General features: G+C 41.3%; 1 protein-coding gene across 3 annotated transcripts in view; it reads left to right on the top strand.

Moving 5' to 3' along the window:
- SORCS2 (sortilin related VPS10 domain containing receptor 2) overlaps window positions 1–24,266 on the top strand; it is a 150,269-nt gene that overhangs the window by 96,519 nt on the left and 29,484 nt on the right. For all 3 annotated transcript variants that reach the window (XR_009154545.1, XR_009154544.1, XM_058177986.1), the window contains exons 11-18: window positions 2,051–2,153; window positions 6,099–6,175; window positions 11,990–12,081; window positions 15,700–15,807; window positions 17,052–17,172; window positions 19,233–19,366; window positions 22,027–22,152; window positions 23,770–23,941. Coding sequence is in view for 1 of the 3 variants with exons in the window: in XM_058177986.1 (XP_058033969.1) it covers window positions 2,051–2,153; window positions 6,099–6,175; window positions 11,990–12,081; window positions 15,700–15,807; window positions 17,052–17,172; window positions 19,233–19,366; window positions 22,027–22,152; window positions 23,770–23,941 (933 nt within the window). In the remaining 2 variants the exon portion in view is untranslated. The remainder of the gene's footprint in view (window positions 1–2,050; window positions 2,154–6,098; window positions 6,176–11,989; window positions 12,082–15,699; window positions 15,808–17,051; window positions 17,173–19,232; window positions 19,367–22,026; window positions 22,153–23,769; window positions 23,942–24,266) is intronic.

Genomic DNA, 24,266 nt, shown 5'->3' with positions numbered 1-24,266 from the left:
ATTATAAATGCAAAGATTGGTGACAAAACTGGTTTTTTTAAATACAATCCTAAATTTATATGGTTGCTTAAAGAAGCATTCAGTAAGAACTACTTGTATGTATTGCATTAAGATGTCATACAGTATATTTACATACTGATGATGTTCAGGTAATCCTCGAGGTATGACAAGCCATTTATGAACATTCAAAATTAGATCTCCCAAAAAAGCTATATATGAATCGTTATCACGGCTACATATGATAGTTATAATGATTGCAGTGGGCCTGTGGTTTTTTCACCCTTAGTGTCAACCACAAGGTCGTTGCAACCCCCTCCCACCTCACTCCCCCCATCTCATCCTCTGGAACGCTGCAGCACTTGGGCATCCTCCCCACATGCTCATCACGCACCACACTTGCCTTCTGAAGTTTTCCAGAGCTTATGTTTTACAAGGAGGGCAGGCCAGGCCAGGCCATGTGTCCCAAGGCTATGTTGCAGTGACCCAAATGTGGCCACCATTTTGTCCTGCTTGCTTCTGGACAGGAACAGCTACCAGAGTAACTGCTTCATTTTGCTGCCTTAGAGAGATCTAGTGCCATAGAAGCTTCTAATGATGCAAAAAGCTTCTGCAGCACTGTGTAGATCTTGTTAAGATAGCAGAACAAAATTGATTGTCCTGGGCTGTGCAGCAGCAATCTGAATGTGGCCACCATTTTGTCCCACCAGTTTTTGGCAGGGACAAAATGGCACCTGCCAGATAAGCTGCTTCATTCTGCTACCTTAGAGAGGTTACACAGTGCTACAGAATCTATACAGAGCTTGTTAAGGCAACAAAATGAAGCAGAAGCAACCCAAATGGGGCTGCCATTTTGTGGGTAGAACAAAATAGGGACCACTTTTGGAACTGTGCCATGCAGCCATGCAAAGAAGAAAGTCACCCCAGCATTCAGAAGGGCTTTGGTGTCCTTCAGAAGGTAAGGAAGGAGAAGAGTGTTTTGTCTGGTGGGGTGGGAATCAGGCCTGAGGCCTGGGAGGACCCAGTGGGAATGGGGAAAGGCCTGTTGAGACCCAAGGCATGAGAAGTGGAACATGGGACATCAGGAAGGGGAGGGAGGGTTTGAGAGGGCTAGGACAGGAGGCCTGAGTATACTATGGCCTCCCCTACCCAGGAAGTATCCCACACTGCTTAACAACCCACATGTTCGTTTTATGTTTCATTGGGGAGACCAGACATAGGGGGTTGTTAGGTGACATGTTTTACCTAACAATTGCTGGACCATAAGGGGCAGGCTTCATTACAGTCATATCTGGAGGACTGCTGTACCCTGTGGTAATATTCAGTAGTGGGATTCAAGTAATTTAATAACTGGTTCTCTGCTCTTAACGATTTATTCCAACAACCAGTTTGCCAAACTGCTCAGAAAGTTAACAACCGATTCTCCCGAAGTGGTGCGAACTGGCTGAATCCCACCACTGGTAATAATTTCTGCTGGTGCAATGGTGAAAATTTTAATATACCGTATATACTCGAGTATAAGCCGAGTTTTTCAGCACGTTTTTTGTGCTGAAAAACGTCCCCTCGGCTTATACTCGGGTCTATACGGCTTATACTCGAGTTTTTTTTTTTTAAGCCCCTCGGCTTATACTCGAGTATATACGGCTTATACTCGAGTTTTGTTTTTTTTTCTTTTTTTCACATTTTACCGGCGCAAACTTGGCGGGCTTTTGCATTAGCGCGGGGAAGCCCTGCCGGTGCAGTGAGAGGGCGGGGCGGGGGAGCCGCCAGCCTTCTCAGCTGAGGGAGGGAGGGTTTCCCCAACCGGTAGGTGCCTCATTTCCCACCCTCGGCTTATACTCGAGTCCCCAGTTTACCCCAGTTTTTGGGGTAAAATTGGGGACCTCGGCTTATACTCGGATCGGCTTATATTCGAGTATATACGGTAATTGCATTCATTGTAACAATAAATTGTCATGTTCTCTTTAATCTTGGTGTGGCTGTTTCAGAAATTAAAGGTATTCCACTTACTCTGCTTAAAAAAAGGGTTGTTTTTTCTTTCTTAACTTTATAGCCTGATTGCCATCTTCATCTTCATCTGCGCTGGCCAGATAATCCATATGTGTCAGGGATGGTTCATACTAAGGATACAGCACCAGGACTCATAATGGGGGCAGGTAAAAAAAAAAGAGATAACTTAATATTTTGCTTTTGGTGTTTTTCAGTCAAAAAGATACATAATAATGCAACTTTGTCTCAAATTTCCTATCTCTAACAGCTATTGGTTTCAGTTTCATCCTATCTGCTTGTTTCTGTTGTGTACAAAATCAAATCCACAGAGGGAAATAACAGGCAACAGTTATCTTTACCTTTTTCTATAGATATTGCTATAACAGATGCTATCACCATAATCTTATTTCTGACCTGTGTGGGAAATGCAGTGAGAGCTATATATAATAGATAGAAAGGGAATATTTGAGGAAGCCGATTAGTGGTATCTGAAATACTATATTCCCCTCTCTTTCTCAGATAATATGTTCAGGCCTTTGCCTTCTAGCAAAGTCAGAGGGCTCCTGACACTTTATGAAACCTTCCCCTCTCATTTAAGAGCTGAAGGGACAAAATATCATTCCAATTGCATAGGAGTTAAATTGGGGTTAAGGAGGGGGATGTCATTTGAGATGGAAATTGGGTTGAGTAAAGAAAAAATAGGTGGCAAAAACGGGCAATAATAGCCTGAAACATTCTCTCTGTTATATTTCACACTACAAGTGAACTTGTTTAATGACCACTTGTTCAGTAACTGATCAAAGTTACAGTGGTGTTGAACATTCACTGCTCAATCCAATTTAGATTCACTAGTTATTCTTTCTCTGGAATGAAACCAACAGTATCTTCACCAACCACTAGAGTTAGGATCATATTAAGCATTTAAGCTGCCAGACATCACCTCCATTTCCAAGCTTATTCATCTCAGAATCCTCTTGAATGAATTTTTAAAAAGTTTTACTGCCCATCTGCGCCCTCCTTTTTATGTGAGAACTATGATTATCTAAACTAAATCCCTACTCTTAGCCCCTTATTAGCACAGCAAATATAAATTGTTTTGTTGGAGTGTCTACATGGGGACATAGCAGGGGTGGGTTCTACTTACCTTTACTACTAGTTTGTAATGGGATCGCACGTGTGCTTCTGCGCATGCACAGATTGACCATAATGATGTCCAGGTGGGTGGGCGGAGCCTTCTGCCGGTTTTACTACCGGTTTGCAAGAACCAGACCGAACTGGGGGCAATCCACTACTGGAACATATTAACGTGAAGGGCTAGCAAGAAGTAATTGTTAAATACAGGCTGAGCCCAAGGATATGTGTGGTTTGTAAGCTGCAGACTTCATTTTAAATTTATAGATTAATTCTAGCATTTAGGCCTTCATATTAGATACACACATTTTTTTCATGTAGAACACTATATTTGTTTCTGACTTCATGTGTCCTTAGAAATATAACTGGTTCTACAGATGAGTCATTGAAACCAGTTATTTCACCTTGTACCTAGCACAGAAATTCACTTTAACAACCCTCCACATTGAACAACAGTCCAAGTTGTTTCACATAAGCCATGATTAGGAATGGAAAACTATAAATGATTGTGTGCAAGGGGAAAAGCTGCTTGGTATTTTAGAGCTGAATAAAAAAAAACAACCTAGTAGAATGTCATCTGGCAGTCAGCACAAATCAAAGCTGCCATAGCCTAGACCTATCTTCAGGACACACCCACATCCTGATTCACTTTAAAACTAAACATTTGATACACAAATGCTACAGTATACAGGAAATGTATTCCTTGCCTTGCATACAGTACCTACTTGCTTCCAGCTTCCAGAACAGAGTACAAACCCAGTCTGTAGACTTCAATTGCATTTGTTCTGACTCACCTGAAACTGATAAAATTAAGCCAGCAATCAGGAGACTGAATTCCCCACCCAAGAACATAAATAGACAAATCAATAGAGCTAGATCAGTTCCCAAGAAGGATCTATTAAAAGGTAGACCATAGAAATAGACCATTGATTATCACCCACAGCTTACAGCTCAAGCCTCTCAAACAAATTATTAGTAAGCTACAATCCATACTGGATAATAACACTGTACTTTCTCAAGCACTGGATGACAGACCTGAAATAATATGCAGACAGCCATCTAACCTGAAGCAAATTCTCATAAACAAAAACAACATAATTATTGTTATCATAGGCTCTGACAAGCACATACAAAAGATTAGAAGCACCTTTGCAGATGTTTTAATGTGATATATGCCAGTAATGTTCCTCTGGATACTCACAGGACAAACAGGACAACTTTGTGTAAAAAAATTAATGGTCACAAGTTTGAAATTAGGACTCAAAATAAGGACAAAGTAATATTTCAATCTCTCAGAACACTCCATAGGAGATTTCAAAGGTTTTTGGAAAACAGAGCCACTGAGCAAGAAATAGTTGAACTCACATCAAAGTGTTCCAGGCAATCTCGGATTTCAGCAAGCACAATAGGTTTTTAACACATTATAATTGTTAATTGTTGAGGAACTTGCACTCTGTCTCACTGCATCTGTATAACCAACCTCTCTCTCTCTCATCTTTCTTTTCCCATTTCATCACAGTTTACATCTTACATCAGTCTAGCCATGCTGTTCATCTGCTGAAGTGAGCTGCAGCTCATGGATACTTCTGTCTTTTAATAAAAATTGTTAGTCAGAAAAGGTGTTACCAAACATCTCTATTTTTGCCACCGTAGGTTAACATAGCTCTCCTTCAACAATGACTCCTCATATTTTCTAGTAGCCTAATTTCTTTGCATATGTTGACTTACAGACAAAACAGTGAAATAAATCAGCAAAGGGAGGGGGAGTGTCAGAACCTGCACAGACTTTCACTTTATTTGTGCCTTTGTGTAGGGCAAGTCAGCCATGGCAAGTGGTCCTAGACCCTAGAGAAGACTTCTAGCTGTTTATCTCCAAGTTCAGCAGCATTTAGCCATTCCAGAGTAACAGCTGTTATGAAGAATATGAGAAAGGAGTTGGATATTTTTTTTCTTTTGGGTCTGGAGAAGAAGGGGGAGTGAAGAAATTGATTCAAATACTGAGGAATAAAATCAGATCAGAAAAATAAACAGGAGCAGCTTTTTCAACTAATGAGTGTTACATCAAAGATGAAACTAAGGAACAGGTGGCTGAAACAGTAGGAACGGAAAGCAGTGAATCCAAAGCACTTGCAAGCAAGTTCTATGATCTATATACCTTAGAGGATATCTCAGCCATATCAGAATAACTAGAACTAGTAATTTCTGATAGCTTTGGTGGTGTTGAAGATTCTGATGGCAGAAAAAATCACAGTAGACTAAGTCCTGTTATGTACTATAACACAATGGTGAGTCTAGTGAAGGTATTAGCGATGCCTATTTTCTTGGGTACTCATAATATGGCAGTTTACATACTGTCTTGGAAAAGTAGCATCACTCAATTTAATTTATGTAGTGTGGTTGTATTGCTGTTAGATTAAAGTAAAATATCTTTATATGTCCTGCTTTAAAGTTATTGGATAAAAATGTGGGACAAGGATAAAGAATAACTACTATAAACCAGGGGTGTCAAACTGGTGGCCCGCGGGCCAGTTGCATCATGCAAAGGCCACACCCACCCTAGCTCTGCAAAGGCAAAAAACATCACTTGATGTGATCAAGTGTGACACCTGTGCTATAAATTTAAAACATTGATATGTAACCCCTGGTGTTAGGGGCTACCTATCATTAGTGCCACTGAGAACAAGTCCCACATTATTCTTTGGTCGGGATTATTATTGGGTCAATTGTGGCTTTATGATAGTCTTCTCCAATTTGACAGCCTCCAAGCTGTGCATGGAGCTTCAATTTTCTTAGTTCTGGAAGTAGCGGGATGGCAGGTCTAAAGTAGAAGCTGCCGTAGGGATTCTTTTTTTCCCTGCATGTAGAAGGGGTTTTTCAGCCATAAGGGAGGGTGGAGAATAGGAGCCTTTGTAGAAGTAACTGCAGTAAGCATTTGCAATACTTTAGTAATTTTACTATTATTATTATGCTTTTATTCTCAGGAAATCTGGGTGCCCAGCTTGTGGAATACAAGGAAGAAATGTATATAACATCTGACTGTGGTAGAACATGGAGACAGGTATTGAAATGATGTGATGATTTGTTCATTTTACATCTTTTTATATTTATTTGTTTGTTTGTTTGTTTGTTCATTTATTAATAAAGGTGGAATACAAATAAATAAATATTTATTTATCGGGGTGGGGTAGCCGCCCGGACAGGCCCTGGTTTGATCCCTGGCCGCGCATAATGCGGTGGCAGTGTGGTGGGCCGTGCGGGCTTGGGCTCTTGAGGGCTCGAAGATCGCCCCCCCCCCCAGCTGACTCCTGGCTAGGCCTAGCCGTAACATCTATTAATGGCCTAGGTTCTTTTCATCACTGGCGGCATGCTCAGGATTTTCATCTGCGGCAGGCTGGATCATGAACTTAACATAGATCCAGCGTGAATAATGGCGGCCATAGGAACGGCGGCGGCAGTGACAACATTAGCGGCAATGGTATTACGTGTGGCTTTCCATCTGACCACTGAACTGTACAAGCCCCTTCCTCAGGACGGAGTGAGCCCGGGTCTCCGAGGGACATTATGTCATCTTAGCGGTCGGCAACCAAGGAGGATATTACTGTACCAACTATTAGGAGGGAGGCCATTGGATTTGGCCGGACCTCTGGTCCCCTTGGCTGTTTCCTGGATCATCTGGACTTGGGCCGGTTATGTTCCCCGGATTTCAACGGATTGTGGGTTTGGCATTTCAGCCCCCTCTCTCCGTCTGTGATGAGGATAGGGATGAAGTGGCTAAGTCTGCGGGCCTAGAACTTGCTTAACATCTATGCCGGCTTGGGATGTACACTTTCTGCTGCCTTGAACTTGACATTTGCCTTGAACTTGACATTTTCATGAGATATTCGTCCACCGACCTATTACAACTGCGGGGTTCCCCCGCCTCGCAGGAATGGCCCTCCAAGTTATCGAGGGCCTACCTCAACGAAGGGTTTTGGGACCCAGAGAGGTGGCATGCTGCTAAGAAGAATGTATGGGGTTTTTTAAATAGATTTTTAAACAAGGGTTTTTTAAAGGGGGGGAGGGATAAGACGGGTGGGGGGGAGAACCCGTCGGGGAGAGATCCAGTCCCGGTGCCAGTTCGCGGCATTACTACATCTGGTCTGAAGGCAGGGGGGGAGGGGTTTGTTCCAGGATTAGAGGGTGGTTCAATCTGTACGGTAAGTGGGAGAGGCAGATATGGCGGAGGGGGGGGCCGTATCGAGTTTGGGGAGCACGTGCGCGATGTCTAAAAGCGATCACGTGCTCCGGCCCCTTAGTCCCTACCCGTTCCTCGGGCGGCCGTGATCCTCAGAGCCTGGATCTTCGGCTGATGTTATGTAATGCCCGGTCCGTGGTAAATAAAGCCCCCTTGATCTGTGATCTTATTCAGGGGGAGGCCGCGGACCTTATGGGCATTACGGAGACCTGGTTGGGGCCAGAGGGGGGGGTCCCCCTCGTTGAACTATGCCCCCCAGGTTTCCGAGCATTCCATCAGCCGAGGGCCCAGGGGAGGGGTGGAGGGGTGGCGGTTGTCATTAAGGAAGATCTAGAGCCGAGGGAGGCCACTGTTCCTCAGATTGCCGGCTGTGAATCCCTTTATGTGAGGTGGGGCCATAGGAATCAGTTGGGCTTGTTGATCGCGTACCTGGCTCCTTGCTGCGTGACCACAGCCCTGCCCGAGCTGCTGGAGTTATTGGCCACTGTGGCAGTTGAGACCCCCAAACTTATAGATATGGGGATTTCAACTGCCATCAGTTGGCTTATCATCGACTGCAGCTCGGGAGTTCCAGGCTTCCATGACGGCCTTGGACCTGGTACGAGTAAATGATGGCCCTACGCACATGGGGGGAGGCACGCTGGATCTGATTTATATCTCTGGTCAGTGGTTAAATGATCTGATATTAGACGATTTAGTAACAGAACCAATGTCATGGTCTGATCATTTTCTCCTTCGCCTAGACTTCCGAACCGCCGCCCACCATCGCAGGGAGACGGAGCCTCTACGTTGGTTCCGTCCCAGGCGCCTGATGGACCCTGAGAGGTTCCTGACGGAGCTTGGGCCATTCCCTGAGGATCTGGCCCGCGGCACGACTGAGGAACTAGTTGCGGCCTGGGAACAGGCCGCGGCTGGGGCCTTGGACCGTGTCGTGCCTTTGCGGCCTCTGACCCGGCGCAGATCTCGACCGGCCCCTTGGTTCTCCGAGGGGCTGAGAGAGATGAAACGCCGGAGAAGACGCCTAGAGAGCACTTGGAGGTCCAGTCGTTCCGAAGCTGACCGGACACTAGTTAGGTCCTATTCCAGGACCTACCTAGTGGCAATGAGGGAGGCGAGGCGTTCCTACGCCTCCACCCTCATTGCGTCGGCAGATAACCGCCCGGCCGCCCTGTTTCGGGTGACCCGCTCCCTCCTTCATCAGGAGGTGCGGGATGACCCGTTACAGGGACGTGCCGAGGAGTTTAGTGGTTATCTATACGACAAAATCGCTCAGCTCCGGGATGGTCTGGACCGAAATTGGGATGATCCAAGCGAGGGAGAGGAGGCACGTCTTGTTGAGCCTGTTTGGGATGGGTTTGACCCTGTGGCTCCCGAGGACGTGGACAGGTTGTTGGGGAGGCTCCGCGCCACTACATGTTTATTGGATCCGTGTCCTTCCTGGCTGGTGCTGGCTACTCAGGAGGTGACACGAGGCTGGCTCCAGAGGATTATAAATGCTTCTTTGTTGGAAGGGGTTTTCCCTGCCGCCTTGAAAGAGGCGGTGGTGAGACCCCTCCTTAAGAAGCCCTCTTTGGACCCGGCTATTTTGGGAAACTATCGGCCAGTCTCCAACCTTCGCTTTGTTGCGAAGGTTGTAGAGAGTGCTGTGGCGCGTCAGCTACCCCAATACCTGGAAGAATCCGTCTATCTAGACCCGTTCCAGTCCGGCTTCCGACCCGGTTACAGCACGGAGACAGCTTTGGTCGCATTGGTGGATGATCTCTGGAGGGCCAGGGACAGGGGTTATTCCTCTGCCCTGGTCCTATTAGATCTCTCAGCGGCTTTTGATACCATCGACCATGGTATCTTGCTGCGCCGGCTGGGGGGATTGGGAGTGGGAGGCACCGTTATCGGTGGTTCTCCTCCTATCCACCGTTATCGGTGGTTCTCCTCCTATCTCTCCGACCGGTCGCAGACGGTGTTGACAGGGGGCAGAGGTCGACCGCGAGGGCCCTCACTTGTGGGGTGCCGCAGGGGTCGATTCTCTCGCCCCTTCTGTTCAACATCTACATGAAGCCGTTGGGTGAGATCATCAGTGGCTTTGGGGTGAAGTACCATCAGTACGCTGATGACACTCAGTTGTACTTCTCCACCCCAGGTCACCCCAATGAAGTTGTCGAAGTGCTGTCCCGGTGCTTGGAAGCCGTCCGGGTCTGGATGGGGAGAAACAGCCCCAACCCCAATCCCCCCAAGACGGAGTGGCTGTGGATGCCGGCATCTCGATTCAGTCAGCTGCAGCTGCAGCTGACTGTTGGAGGCGAGTTATTGGCCCCAAAGGATAGGGTGCGCAACTTAGGTGTCCTCCTGGATGGCGGCTGTCGTTTGAAGATCATTTGGCCGTCTCCAGGGGGCCTCCCACCAGGTTCGCCTGGTTCGGCAGTTGCGCCCCTTCCTTGATCGGGATGCCTTGTGCACAGTCACTCATGCACTCGTTACCTCTCGCTTGGATTATTGTAATGCTCTCTACATGGGGCTCCCCTTAAGGTGCGCCCAAGGCTTCAGCTAGTCCAGAATGCAGCTGCGCTGGTGATAGAGGGAGGGTCTCGTACCTCCCATGTAACACCCCTCCTGCGCAGACTGCACTGGCTACCTGTCGCTTTTCGGGTGCACTTTAAGGTTTTGGTTATGACCTTTAAAGCGCTCCATGGCTTAGGGCCTGGGTACTTACGGGACCGCCTACTGTTACCATATGCCTCCCACCGACCCGTACGCTCTCACAGAGAGGGACTTCTCAGGGTGCCGTCCGCCAAGCAATGTCGGCTGGCGGCCCCAGGAAGGTCCTTCTGTGGGGGCTCCCACACTCTGGAACGAACTTCCCCCGGGTTTACGCCAAATACCTGACCTTCGGACCTTTCGCCGCGAACTGAAGACGCATCTTTTTATTCGCGCGGGGCTGGCTTAAATTTTACGGATTGTATAGTTTTATTATTAATTTTAAACGGGGTTTTAATTTTTATATATTTTAAAATTTTAGGCAAGTATAATAAGTTTTTTAATTCTGCATTTTATAGGTTATTGTCTAGTCTGTTTTTATTTGCCTGTACACCGCCCTGAGTCCTTCGGGAGAAGGGCGGTATAAAAATCTAATAAATGAAATGAAATGAAATGAAATATTAATATAAAATTACGCAATTTCACAACCCATAAGTATGTTCTGATTCAGTGAAAAGCTTTTCAATAAATCATTCAAGCTGAATGAAAGGCCTCATGTGTGAATCCTAATATGACCAAGCTATTCATTATCAATAGGTTGGGCTTTAATGATAGTCCAAATCAAGACAGAAAGAATGAGTGAGTTATTGTTTATTAGTAATCATCTTGTCACAATGCTGTGCCCAGTAGAATATGTTTCTGTATCAACAACTAGATTAAGGATATGATATTTTTTATCATCTATATTTTATTATTACTGGGATTTTTTTCTTGAAGGCTTGATGACATAATCACTTTTTAAACATTTAGTTAATTGCAGTCTAGGTCTAAGCATATTTACACAAAATTAATTCCTTTTGCATTTAATAAATATGCGGAGGACTATAGCCCTGGGAAAGCACAGCAAGCCATTATTTTTTAATTATAGTATAACTTATTTCTTTCCTGAATGATATTTTAGATGAATGTATTCTCACATTATCACTTGGGATACATATGTCATATTATCTTTGACCTTTACATACTTTCCCATCATCTGTGCTGTGTCTTTTACTATTTTCTTAACCCAAAATACAGGTATCCCTCGACTTATAATCACAATTGAGCTCAAAATTTATGTTATTAAGCGAGAAATTTGTTAAGTGAGCTTATAAAAGTCCTATTTTATGACTTTTCTTGTCACATTTGTTAACTGAATCACTGCAGTTGTTAAATTAGTAACATGTTTCTTAAATGAATCTTGCTTCCCAATTGACTTTGCTTGTCAGAAGGTCGCAAAAGAGGATCACATGACCCCAGGACACTGCAACCATCATAAATGTTGTCAGTTGTCAAAGATCAGAATATAAATCACGTGACTATGGGAATTTTGCAATGGTCATAAGTGTTAAAAATGGTTCTAAGTCACTTTTTTCCCTGCCGTTGTAGCAATAGCACTTAGACTTATCTATCACTTTACAGTGCTTTACAGCCCTCTCTAAGCTGTTTACAGAGGCAGTATATTGCCCCCAACAATCTGGGTCCTCATTTTACCCACCTCAGAAGGATGGAAGGCTGAATCAACCTTGAGCCTGGTGGTATTTGAACTGTCAAATTGCAGTCAGCTGGCAGTCAGCAGAAGTAGCCTGCAGTACTACACTCTAATTACTGCATCACCAAGGCTCTTGTAACTTCAAATGGTCACTAAGTGAACTGTTGTAAGTTGAGGACTACCTGTATTTGACGTTAAATTTTCATTGTTTCCTAATCTCCATTGTTATTTCCCCCCCTCTTTCCGTCATTCTGTTGTCATTCCAGTCTTTCCCAGATTTCAGTGTGTGCTCCCACCCCCAGTCCAATGCATCCCCTCTCCTCTCTTCCAATATTAGTCTATTTTTGATCCAATATGCTTATATGGTTTTCCTGAAAACCTAATTACTTTGTTATTTTTCTTTTCCTGGCCAATAGGTTTTTGAAGAGGAGCATCATATCTTATATTTGGATCATGGTGGTGTGATTGTGGCCATCAAAGATACATCTATTCCTCTGAAAATACTCAAGTAATTCTATAGCAAACTTTTATTAGTCTACTCACTCTACTGTATTTTCAGTACTAAAAAATATTCCAACTGAAATGTTTTTTTTTCTTTAAGAGAGTTGTTTACTAATTTAATATTTGCTCCATGTTTGCTAAATGACTATGAAGATTCTCAGTCATCCAGGTCATGGTTGTCCCAAAGATGCTTTTTCAAGAGGCAAGAGCTAAAGAAACTTCTTGGATGAGAAGCAAAACATCTTCAAAGAAAAACCAAAAAGTCCAGTTGCCTTTTGAAAAAGCACTTTTGGCGCATCCATGTTTGCTAGCTATATTCATATATGTAATAAATACACTTATCCATGGAAATCAGGAAACAAAACATGGTAAGGAGGTCATTCTTCCCTACCTTTCTCAGGCATCTATAAATAGCTATCTAGAACATAGAACAATAAGGTTAGGAGGGACCTTGGAGGTCTTTTAGTTCAACTTCCTGCTCATGGCAGGAGATCCTATACCACTCCAGACTTTCATTGGGCTTGATGCAATAGATACACTTGATCATAGAAAAGATAACAAGAACAGAAGAGAAGAGCTGGAAGGAACACTGAAGGTCCTCCACTCCATCCCCCCACCCAAGCAGGAGACCCTATACCATTTCAGACAAATGGCTGTCCAATCTCTTTTTAAATATCTCCATTGATGGAGCACCCAAAATTTCTTGAGGCAGCCTCTTCCAGTGATTAATTGCTCTCACTGTCAGGAAGTTTCTCCTTAGTTCTAGATTGCTTCTTGCCTTGATTAGTTTCCATCCATTGCTTCTTGTCCTATCTTCGGTGTCAGAAGATCTTCAGTATCTTCAGTATCTTCTTTGTGGCAGCCCCTCAAATATTGGAACACTGCTATCATGTCATCCCTAATCCTTCTTTTCATTAGACTAAACATACCCAATTTCTGCAACTATTCTTCATATGTTTTAGCCTCCAGCCCCTTAACCATTTTTGTTGCTCTTCTCTGCACTCTTTCTAGAATCTCAACATCTTTGCACCAAGACAAATTCCTTGTGCGTCCAATCACACTTGGCCAATAAAAATTCTATTCTATTCTATTCTATTCTATTCTGGTGACCAAAACTGGATGCAGTATTCCAGGTGCGATCTTACCAAGGCATTATAAAATGGTACTAACACTTCACATGATCTTGATTCTATTCCTCCATTAGTGCAGCCTAGAACTATGTTGGCTTTTTTGGCAGCTGCAGCATACTGCTGGCTCATATTTAAGTAATTGTCCACTGGGATTCCCTAGATCCCTCTTGTAGTTACTGCTAGATTTCACCTATTCTGTATCTGTGCATTTACTTTTTCTTTAAGTAAGTAAAATCTTACTTTTCTCACCACTAAATTTCATTTTGTTAGATAGGGCCCAGTTTTCAAGCCTGTCAAAGTCCTTCTGGATCTTGAGCCTATCTTCTGGGTTCTTGGCTATTCCTGCCAGCTTGGTGTTGTCTGCAAATTCCCCTTCTATCCCCTGTATACTTGGATATCTTTAAAAGTGGATTAATTAGTGGTGTGCAAAGCTTTCTATAGTTGCTAATCATAAAAAAGTTAACTCCTTAAAGAGTTAGGATGCTGTCAGCTGAAACTATTATTTTCTGGCAACCCTGGCCTGTTCATTGAATCTTCTTAGTGCTCCTGATGATGATGTATAATAATGTATAATATGTATAATAATCTGGGTCTTCCACTATTTTGGTCTTCTATATGAGATTCGCTGAGCAAAAAAGAATAGGATAGCTGCTGCTGGTGGTACTATTCTAAACCATTTGGAAATATTCAGTATATGTCTCTTCTAAAATAGCTAGAAGATAATTTCCTATTAGTATTAACATCTAATTGGCTACAATTCAAACTGCATGCAGCACGAGATAATAATTTGATATCATCCAAGGCAACTATTCTGAGGTTTTGGTAGATTTGATAATTATTTTGATTCTGACTTTCAGATATTACTTACATTGACTTTCAGACCAGCATACTGATCTCATGATCAAATTTTATGTAACCTAAGGGACTTGTTTATATCAGAAACTTGATGCCAGAGGGCCCCATTGAACAGATCTTACAATTTTCCTCTGGGTGTTTTCTTTTGTATGATTAACTCACACTGATTTTTTTGGGTGCATTGTTCTGGTTAAACTACTAAGAGTTTGAAATACAGGTAGTTCTTAACTTACAACCATAAGTGAGTCCAAAATTTATTCTAGTAAGAAAGATAATTATAAAGTGAATTTTGACCCATCTTACAATATTTTGTCACAGTTGTTAAATAAATAACTGCAGTTGTTAAGTTAATCATGTTGTTAAGTGAATTCAGCTTCCTTCATTGACTTTGCCTGTTGGAGGCTGGCTGGGAAGGTCGCAAAGGATGATCATAAGATCCTGAGATGGTGCAAGTGCCATAAATATATGCCAGTTGCCAAGTACCTGAATTTTGATCCCATGACCATGGGGATTCTGCAGGTCATAAGTGTGAAAAATGGTCATAAATCTGAATGGTCACTAAACGAATAGTACAAGTCAAGGATTACCTGTATCTGTTTAAATTTTGAGATAATCTCTTTTGACATAACTTTAGTAGCAGATTTTTTTTTAACAAAAGAAAGAATTCAAATATATATACAAGTAGCCCTTTACTGACAATTGAGATTGGAATTTCAATCGCTAAACAATGTGGTTGTAAAGTGTATTGCTTAGTGACCGCAATCCCTGTAACCCTGGTTGCCATCATTAACTCAAACTCATAATTGTTAGTCAAGGCAACTTCCTATCAACTTCTCACAACCAAGTATTTGGAGAAGCTGTCAGGAAGTCGAAAGTTCCATACCTGCAGATAGGTAAATGGCTGCTGGGTGGAGGAGAGAATGAAGTGGGGTTTAGGGCATGAGAGTTGAGGAGGCTCTGTGAGAGGCATAGTCTGTGAGGAAATGCTCAAGGATGGGAGAGGATCTGGGAGGGTGCAAGAGAGGTGCCACCAGAGTCAGGGAGGGTGTGCAAGGGTGAGAGTTTGTGGAGGGATATACAAGAGGCACTATGTGGGTTGGAGAGAGTTCATGTAGATCAGGAGGCACAGAGAGGGTTGGAGAGAGTACACTGGGATGCACAAGTGACCAGCGTGGCAGAAATGCAGATGGTCTGGGGGAGAATGCAAGTGTGGGAGAGATACCACAGCAACAGTGAAGGTTACAAATAGTATTCATGTGATTGTGGGGTTCTTGGCAACTGATTGTAAGTGTGAACAGGTTGTCAAACTCCTAGATTGCAATCACATGATTGCAAAATTGCTGGAACATCAGAACTTCAAGGACTGGTCCTAACCATTATTCATTCAGCGTCAGCAGAACAGATAACAGTAACAGAGTTGGAAGGGATCTTGGAGGTCATCTAGTCCAACCCCCTGCTCACACAGGAGACCTATACTAGGGATTCAAACTTTGAAGGGTCACTGAACAAATGGTCATAGGTCAAAGACTACCTATAATGGTTAGCTTTAGAATATCTGCTATTTAACTACTTTGGACTTTGTGAATCCTATTAAATTATTTAAAGAAATGGTGTTGATTATTTTACTACTTCCATTACAGATTCAGTGTAGATGAAGGTCAAACTTGGAGCACCCATAATTTCACAAGTATTTCTGTGTATGTGGATGGCCTGCTTAGTGAACCTGGGGATGAGACGTTAGTCATGACGTAAGTACCTTTTATTGTATCAGTCCATCAACTACATGGAAAAAGTTTAAATGTCAACAATTAAAAGTGTTTAACTTAATGTTATGAAACAATTACCCAAGTAATTAATTTAGGAACACATCCAAAGTCTTCGTTTTTTTGCTGGACATCTTTAAATGAAATGAAAGCAATTTAATGAATGATAATTAAATGAGAGAGTACATATGGGAAATACTTTTGTGATAATCTGGAGCCTTCAGGATTCAGTAGAAGAGTAAAAGGAATGCCTTAGATATAGAGATAATAGATAAATAGATGTCTGACTAAACATACATTACTTCAAAGCTAAACACAGATAAGCCAAACTTTCTGTTGTGAAGTCAAGTGATCATAAATGTTCAAGAAAGCAAAATCCTTGACTACCATATAGTTTCCATTGTTGATTACTACAGTCTCTTCTTTAGTTCTATTATACCTAGATACTGAGAGATAGACATGCAGGGTCAGTTAATTGCTAATATTTAAAGTATGGTACAGAACAGCCTGATTATGAAAATAATTTGAAAATATAACATTTTCATGTACTGAAGAGCCATGATGGCACAGTAGTTAGATTCACAGCAGACTAATTCTGCTGACTGACAACTCCAGCATTTCAGCAGTTCGAGTCTTACCTGCTCAAGGTTGACTCAATCTTCCATCCTTCCAAGGTTGGTAAAATGAGGACCCAGATTATTGGGGGCAGTATGTAAACCATTTAAAGAGGGCTGTAAAGCACTGTGAACTGGTATATATGTCTAAGTGCTGCTATTGCTACTGACCGCTTTATCATTCAAAGTTACATTAGCACTGGAAAAGGAGATTTATGAGTGGTCCTTGAAGTTGCGGTTTTCTGTAGACACATAATCACAATTTGGGCGCTTGGCAACCAATATACATTTACAATGGTTGCAACATCCATGATTGCTATTTATGATCTCAGCGGGCTTCCAACAAAGCAAAGTCAATGGGGAAACTGGTAGGAAGTCACAAGTCACAGTTATATGATATCATATGATGCAGCCAGAACCGACATTGTAAGTCAACGTGGTTCACCTTACAGTCACACCCTATAATGATTGAATTGTTGGTCCCAACTGCAGTCAGTGGTGAGAACTACCTGTATTTACCGCAGCCAATCATAGCAGAAGATATTCCTTATTATATACTTGTGTTTCACTCCCAGTGTTTTAGTTGGAAACTCATTTGGATTTTTTTCTCTTTAGGGTGTTTGGACACATCAGTTACCAGTCAGACTGGGAGCTAGTGAAGGTAGATTTCCGTCCATCTTTTTCCCGTGAATGCACTGATGAAGATTATGAATCATGGGACCTAACAAATCTGCAGGTGCAACTATATAGAAAGAAATAATTATCATATGTAATGACATTTGTTTGTGTAATACTAAAACACGTTTAGTATTATCTGTACTAACTGCACTAAGGCTGTGGTTCAGTTAAAGAGAAGTATAATTTGTCTAACTGAATTGGTTAACAAACCAGCATATCAAACCAAAATTTAATTTTGAGTTAATATCTAAATTTTAAATGAAATATAATTTGTACAGACCTCAGTTTTCCTTATTCAAATAATCTGGAAATTTGTAGCATTGTTTCATTCCATCATAAACAAGAGACAGAGAGAAGGGAGAGTATGCAGGTCACACAGCTTATGTATGTGATACAATTTCAACTTTTGTTCCACTGAATGTAGCTTGATTTCTAAATAACCAGGCATAAGATTGTACTAAATCCATGGCTTACCAATGAAACAGACTGCTGTGAGAGAACAGCATGATTTCTAGGACTACATTCTGATTATTCTAGGAAATTCATACCCATAGAAGCCATCAAAAATAATCATTCTTGATTAATTAAAATCAAAAGTTATATATATTAAAGGCATAACTTCTAATCTGAATTCATAGCTCAGATTTATTTAAGAAGGGTACTATGGCACGAGCTATCAGATAGCATTTTGATGCAAAGCAAAAAAGCGGGAGGGGGAGAAATGTTTCACAATACAATATAGAGTACAGTGTTTCCAGTTAAGTGAACATAAAATCAAAACTTTAGAGGTATGATTTGCTCAACTGCGAAGTGAAGTGTGAAAAGTATGCAAAAAACTATTTCAGACTTGTATATTGCTCCTTATATTCTACAACAAAGGCTGTCTTCTAGCTCAAATATTTACAAAAACAGCAGTGTGTACTCCTTGATTCAACTTTTAGCTGAGCAAGTATGCATCAGTATTTTATTAAACGCAATAAACATGATACACATTAAACATGTAGACTGGACTGGCTAAGATTTAATGATCTGGAGATCAAGTATTTATTATGGACTCAGTATGAATAAGTTTCAACAATCAGTCTCTTAATTGGTTGTAATTGATGTCAGACCAGTTAAGATCAATGGATCAAGATATTTCTAAGATACAAAATTTAGGGACAATTTCTTTTTGACATAGCAGGCAAAGAAATAGAGGTATGATTTGAGCAAAAGGCATACTTATATTTCAACTTGCTTAGTATAATCAAATTAATTGAAAGTGAGAAAAGATGCCCTGTATCAAGTCTATCTCAGTATTACTATACTGGAAATAGCTTTGTGTAGATTTAGACAAGAATGTTTCTCAGTGGAAGTTGCAAGGCCAAGAACTGAGCTTGTTGTCTTCGGTTGCATGAGATCAGTCATTTTGTTTTAGCATTTAATTTGTTTCTCCTTTCCTTCACACACATGTGCCTATAAACATTGCTATATTTTCTATACTAAATATTAAGATGTTAAGCTTTCTCACAATAGACATTGTGTGTTTATAACCAATACAAGAAATGGAAAAAGGAAGAAGTTAAATTGTGTTGAAAAAGATTAGTTCATGCAATCTGCATGTGAAACACTTGTTAGATCTTATTATTATACCTAAAATTCCATTGACAATTTGTCAGAGTTTTTTTGCAAAAATCAAATCCAGAAAGCACACACAGGCAGACAGATGCAGCAAGATTCATTAACTTCTTTATATACATAATAAAACATGAAATAAATTTACAATACCAATAACAGATTCATCCAATGTAGCAGTTACAAGCAAAACACAAGGCAGGAGAGAACAGCTATTTTCATTTCAGCAGAGCAGACTAGTTTCAGTTTCTCTGCACAAACTCAGAAGCTGCAGACTAAGACACGCCCTGGCTTCAGTCTGTCTCAGCTCCCAAACAGCCTTCATTGGTTGACTTAGTTGCTATGTCTATGCATTGTCTGACCTTGTTACCATGTCCTATTCCAATTGATGAATATACTCTAAAACAATTCTTACCGGATACTGAAAATTAGTCCAAGAATTCGGTTACAAATAAATAAGTAACTTTTATCTAGCAGCTATGAGAATTAACCTTTAATATTCAGGGTGACCGTTGCATAATGGGCCAGCAGAGAACCTTTCGAAGGAGGAAGAATTCATCATGGTGTATTAAAGGAAAAAACTTTATGTCAGCACTTTCTTCCAAAGTTTGTGAATGTAGTTCTTCTGATTTCTTATGGTAAGTTTTTCTCTCTTCCTGTCTCCTAAGTGGCCGAGTTGTTAATATTATATATAGACATACTGAAATATGACTACATACAGGTAGTCCTTGATTTATTACTATAATTGAGCCTGACAATTATGGTCATAAATCATGATGGTTGTAAAGTGGGTCACAAACATTTTGCCCATTTTTATTACCTTTATTGTGGCAGTCAGTTAAGCCAGGGGTCCCCAACCTTTTGGACCTAAGAGACCACCAAGTTCATAATTTTAAATCCCGCGGACTGGGGGGGGGGAGGCTCAGCTGCCTTTAACCGGTGCACTATTATTATTTTTTGCACAACTTAACCAAGGCAATGCAGTAAAGAAAGCAAAGCTAACAAATCCCCAGCTTCATGCTAAGTTTCTTTTAAGAATTTATACTCATTTCCATATTAAATGCATAGGCACGTTCGTACCTGGGATTTATCCACCAATCCAATACAAAGAGAAGTCTTTGAAGCCCAGTGTTTCTAAATCTTTGTTTTTAAATCACACAGGCAAAAAAAAAGCAGGTTGGAAGCAAATGGAGGACTTGGAAAAGTAATGGTTGGGGGGGGGCGGGAAATCAATGAGAAAACGGGAGATGTTAGAAAGGGATGGCTGATGTAAATAATATTTTTTTAAAAATCACAATCAAAGGAGATTTGAGCAACTAACGGTGGAAAAATGAACTTTGGAAAGTGCCAGCTGGGTACAAAAAGAGGAAGGGTCTTTTTTTCCCCAGAAAGAGCCACAGGGAAAGAAGGGGAAAGAGCCAGGCAGGAGACAAGCTTTTGTGCGGAAAAGTCAGGCAAAGATACCCTACTACCAGGTTTCCTCCTCCTCTTCCTGGAATTGCTGCTGCTCTTCTTCCTTTTCTTTCCAGCCGTAGCCACCCAACCTCTGAAGATCCAGTATTTCTACCTCATCCAGAAGGCTGGCTGGGGGTAGAAGGATGGAAGGGGTGGTGAGGGCTTTGTGGGATCCCCCTGATGGGGGATAGCTTGAAGTAAATGAAGGGCCTGGCTTGGCATACGAGAGCCAGCATTGGGCTCGACCTGCCGGCTGGAGGGAAGCTACTGCAGGGGACTGATGAGGGGGTGCTTGGGGCTTGGAGTGCTTGGGGCTCGGAGCGGTAAATCGCATCCAGGAAGCACTACAGCAGAGAGAAGAAGCCGGAGTCAAGCCTGGTTTTGCTGTCCATTGCAGATGCTAGATTGGCCCCTTGCAAACTCTCACCTCTCGAGGAGCCCAGCTAAAGTTTCCTGTACCGCTTCAGTGAGTGCTCCTTGAGAGATGAGAGTTTGCAGGGGGCTGATCTAGCGTCTGCAATGGACAGCAAAGCCAGGGTTGATTCCGGCTGCTTCTCTTTGCTAACAGGTGGCCAAGTTAACCGCCTAAAGGACCCCATCCTGTCCCTGGGAATCAAAGCGCTGAAGAGCAAGCGGCATGGGAAACTTCGGCTGGGCTCCTCGAGAGAAATGCAAAGATTTCTCTGTGAGCCACCAAAATTTTCTCACGGACCACTGGTTGGTGACCACTGCATTAAGCAAATCCCTTGTTCAGTATAGGCATGGTTTTGCAAGAAACCAGAAGAAGATGCCAGTTTCTGCCAAAAGCATTGTATATCATGGCCACTGGGAGCAGCAAACAGCTGTAAATGTAGGCCGGTTGTTGAGTGCCCAGAATGCAGTCACATGACTGCAGGGGAGAATTGACATCGGAACTTCAAATCTGGGTCGCAAGTCCCTTTAGGGGGGTCTATTGCAACTTCGAACAGTTGCTAAGTAAGTCGAAAGTACCTTTATTAACAAAAACAACTCTTGGCAGAGTATGCTGAATGCATATAGTATTTTCTCTTCTATTTCAGCAATACAGCATTCTTTTATTAGATTTAATACAACTGAAAAAGTCCTATTCTGTTAAACATATATTCAGTTTTAAAAATGGCCAATATCTAAAGAAAATGATCCCATACAATTTGAATCATGTCAGTGCCTCTGTAATAAGACTCTGCCTTGTCTGAAATGTGGACCATGAGGGAACTATGTGTCTGCCAGCACAGCTGCTGGTAGCAGATTTATTACAGGTGGCCACCAAGGCTGGTTGCCAGAACCATCTGCTCTCCTTGAGTCTGCTCTTTGGAGACAGCCTGAGGAACTTTATTTCAAGAGGGATTTTCTGTCTGTGCTAGACATTCTTTTCTTCCTTTGAATCTAAGCTGGATATCACAGCAGTCCATAACAAAAGGAGGAAGGGCGGAAATTAAAACCTTTTTCCCTCCCAATTGCCCATATGCTCTCCAATCTTGTGGAATGTTCTAGCCTCCCAGAAAGTTTGTGTTCCTTTGTAAATAAAATTGACTAAAGGATTGTACACTTATTCATCATTTCTCATGCAAAAAGAATAAACCTGGTTTTTGTAATGGGGGCTTGTTGCTGCTAATTAGAGTTCTAATGAGCACCTGCTGAACTCAGCTGTCAAAAGTATAAATACACTCATAGAAAGTTAATTTATTAGCCAATATGACAAAAGCTATGGAACCCAAAAGATGTCTGGTAAAATATACCATCCCAAAAGGATACAAACTGTTTCAGCTGTAATTCATACAGTTATATGTACAATAAAAACCTATTTGTTATTATTATTCTTTAGTGATTATGGATTTGAACTTTCACTGTCAAAATCAGAGCCCAGCATGTGCTTTGCTGACTTTTGGTTTAACCCTAAAGCCCCTCCTGAAGACTGTATCACAGGGCAGTCCTATAAAAGTAGCACAGGGTAAGTAAGTGAATATTTTGTTTGGAAAATAGCTGTCTATTTTCCTTTCTGCCTTTTATCAGTCTCCTTTACAAATTTCTAATGTGATAGAGACAAAAACTATTATTTATTTCTAATAAAATAGTTTGGCTTTTGAAAAAAAATTGATGTGGAAAGTTTCTGCATACTATTTTGCCTTGATGAATGCTCCTTAATATTTAGAGAGACATTACCTCTGGAGATTTCTGTTAGCCACCAAGTTGGTCTCACTGAAGCTGCTTTTCCGAAAGATAGCTAACATTATCAGCAGGGATGCAGTTAGTTTTCCTTTCTGGTGTATTTAGCAGCACACAATCATATTGAGTAATTCAAGGATGCTATTTTGAGAAATGTAGAGTTTCTGTCTGCTTTCTACATTGGCAAGGCTGCAGTACACAGGTACCTCTTTCTTCACTATCCAGTCAATCCACTTTGGAATTGTAGCCAGCCTTTTGGGCAGTTTGAATAACGAGTTCTGACCTTGCCAAGTCTTCACTGGGTCTTGTATTTTTAATTATTATATACCTCCAATTTTTTTTAATCTTTGAAGAAATCACTGGGCAGTATACCAACTTATTATGATTAAATAATTATACACAAAAATATGATTGGTTGGGAATTCCTTACAATTGCCCTGGTACTGTTTTGTTTTAAAATTGCCCCATCCAGCTTCTGTAGGGAATCTTATAGGTACACAGAAATATGTAATTTTATATGTTAATCCTATCATTTCCTTCTGGGATAAAAAAAGGCGTGTGAAATAGCAAGCTAAAGAAATGTTGGTATGTGCTAATAAAAAGGAAAGGAAATATAGCACATACCAACAACATTCACATGTATTTCCCTATTCTTTCTATTCTTGTTTCCAATATGTCCATATATTGCTTTATACTTGGCTGCTGTTCCTTCAAGTTCTCACCTCTCTCTCTCTTTTTAGCTTCTCATCAATTATATAATTGTTACTTATTTAGTCTACTGAAGTAATTTTTCTCTGGATTGCATTCATCTGGAATTTTGCACATTTTTCTCAAAACTATCTCTGATCCTTTCATTATCAGTATTACTGGAGCATAACATGTCACTATCACCAGCCTATGAATTTCATATGCATATACTTTCATATGCAAACCACTACAACAACATAGGTGACATTATGCATTATAGCTTTGGTTAAATCAAGGCTTTCTCACTGTGCTTTTTAATAATGTAAATAAGGTATAGACTAGTTTACCAGCCTTACTCCCATACAACATTCAGCCTTTCCTGCCAATATTAAAAACAATATCAAATATTTACCATATTTTGGCCAGCATGCTACCAAGCCCATCAAAATCCAATTTTAACTGAAGCACTTTAATGTTATTTTTATGGAAACTAGAATCTCTAGTGTAGAGATTGCAATCCAACTAGCAGCTAGGAGTTGTAAGTGATATACTGACAGCTTGCTGCCTCTGCTTTTGTCCTAAGTATGTTGTGTGAACATATAGGGTTGAATCCAAATTAAGACTTTGCTCTAGGCCATGAGTATATCCTTTTCTGTATCTGTTGATCAGTTGTGTTCCTCCTTCAGATATGCTGTCCATTTACTTCTTCCAACAGATACCGTAAAGTTATATCTAATATATGTAAAGGGGGTGTGGATTTACAGAAAAATTCTTCTCAGCATGTGTGTCCACTAACTGCTCCCAGAGGATTGCAGATCAGCATTAAAGGAGAAAGCCTAGCCATTAAGCCAGGAGAATATGTCACCTTTATTGTCAAACAAAATCAGGTATTACTGGAATTTCTCATCAGGAAAAATGTAATTGTCATTTTAACCTGAAAACAGGTTTGCACTAGAATTTGTCATGCAATGTATTTTGTTTTCCTTTCTCTTTCTCTGCTGATTTATCATACTCTTTATTTGAAGATTAAAACTTTAGTAGCCGCCTTCTCTTACTTGACAGTTTTCCCCCCAAAGTTCCTATAGGAGACACCTCTCTTTTTCCCCCCACTGATACAAAAAAAGGGAGATGGGAGCTATATTTATAGTCTGTTACTATCTGGCAGGTTAACATGACAGTGGTGTATATTAGTATGAAGATAAAGTGATTGGC

The sequence above is a fragment of the Ahaetulla prasina genome, chromosome 3 (genome assembly GCF_028640845.1).
Source record: "Ahaetulla prasina isolate Xishuangbanna chromosome 3, ASM2864084v1, whole genome shotgun sequence".
NCBI classification, from domain to species: Eukaryota; Metazoa; Chordata; class Lepidosauria; order Squamata; family Colubridae; genus Ahaetulla; species Ahaetulla prasina.
This window is presented reverse-complemented; position numbering and strand designations above follow the sequence as displayed.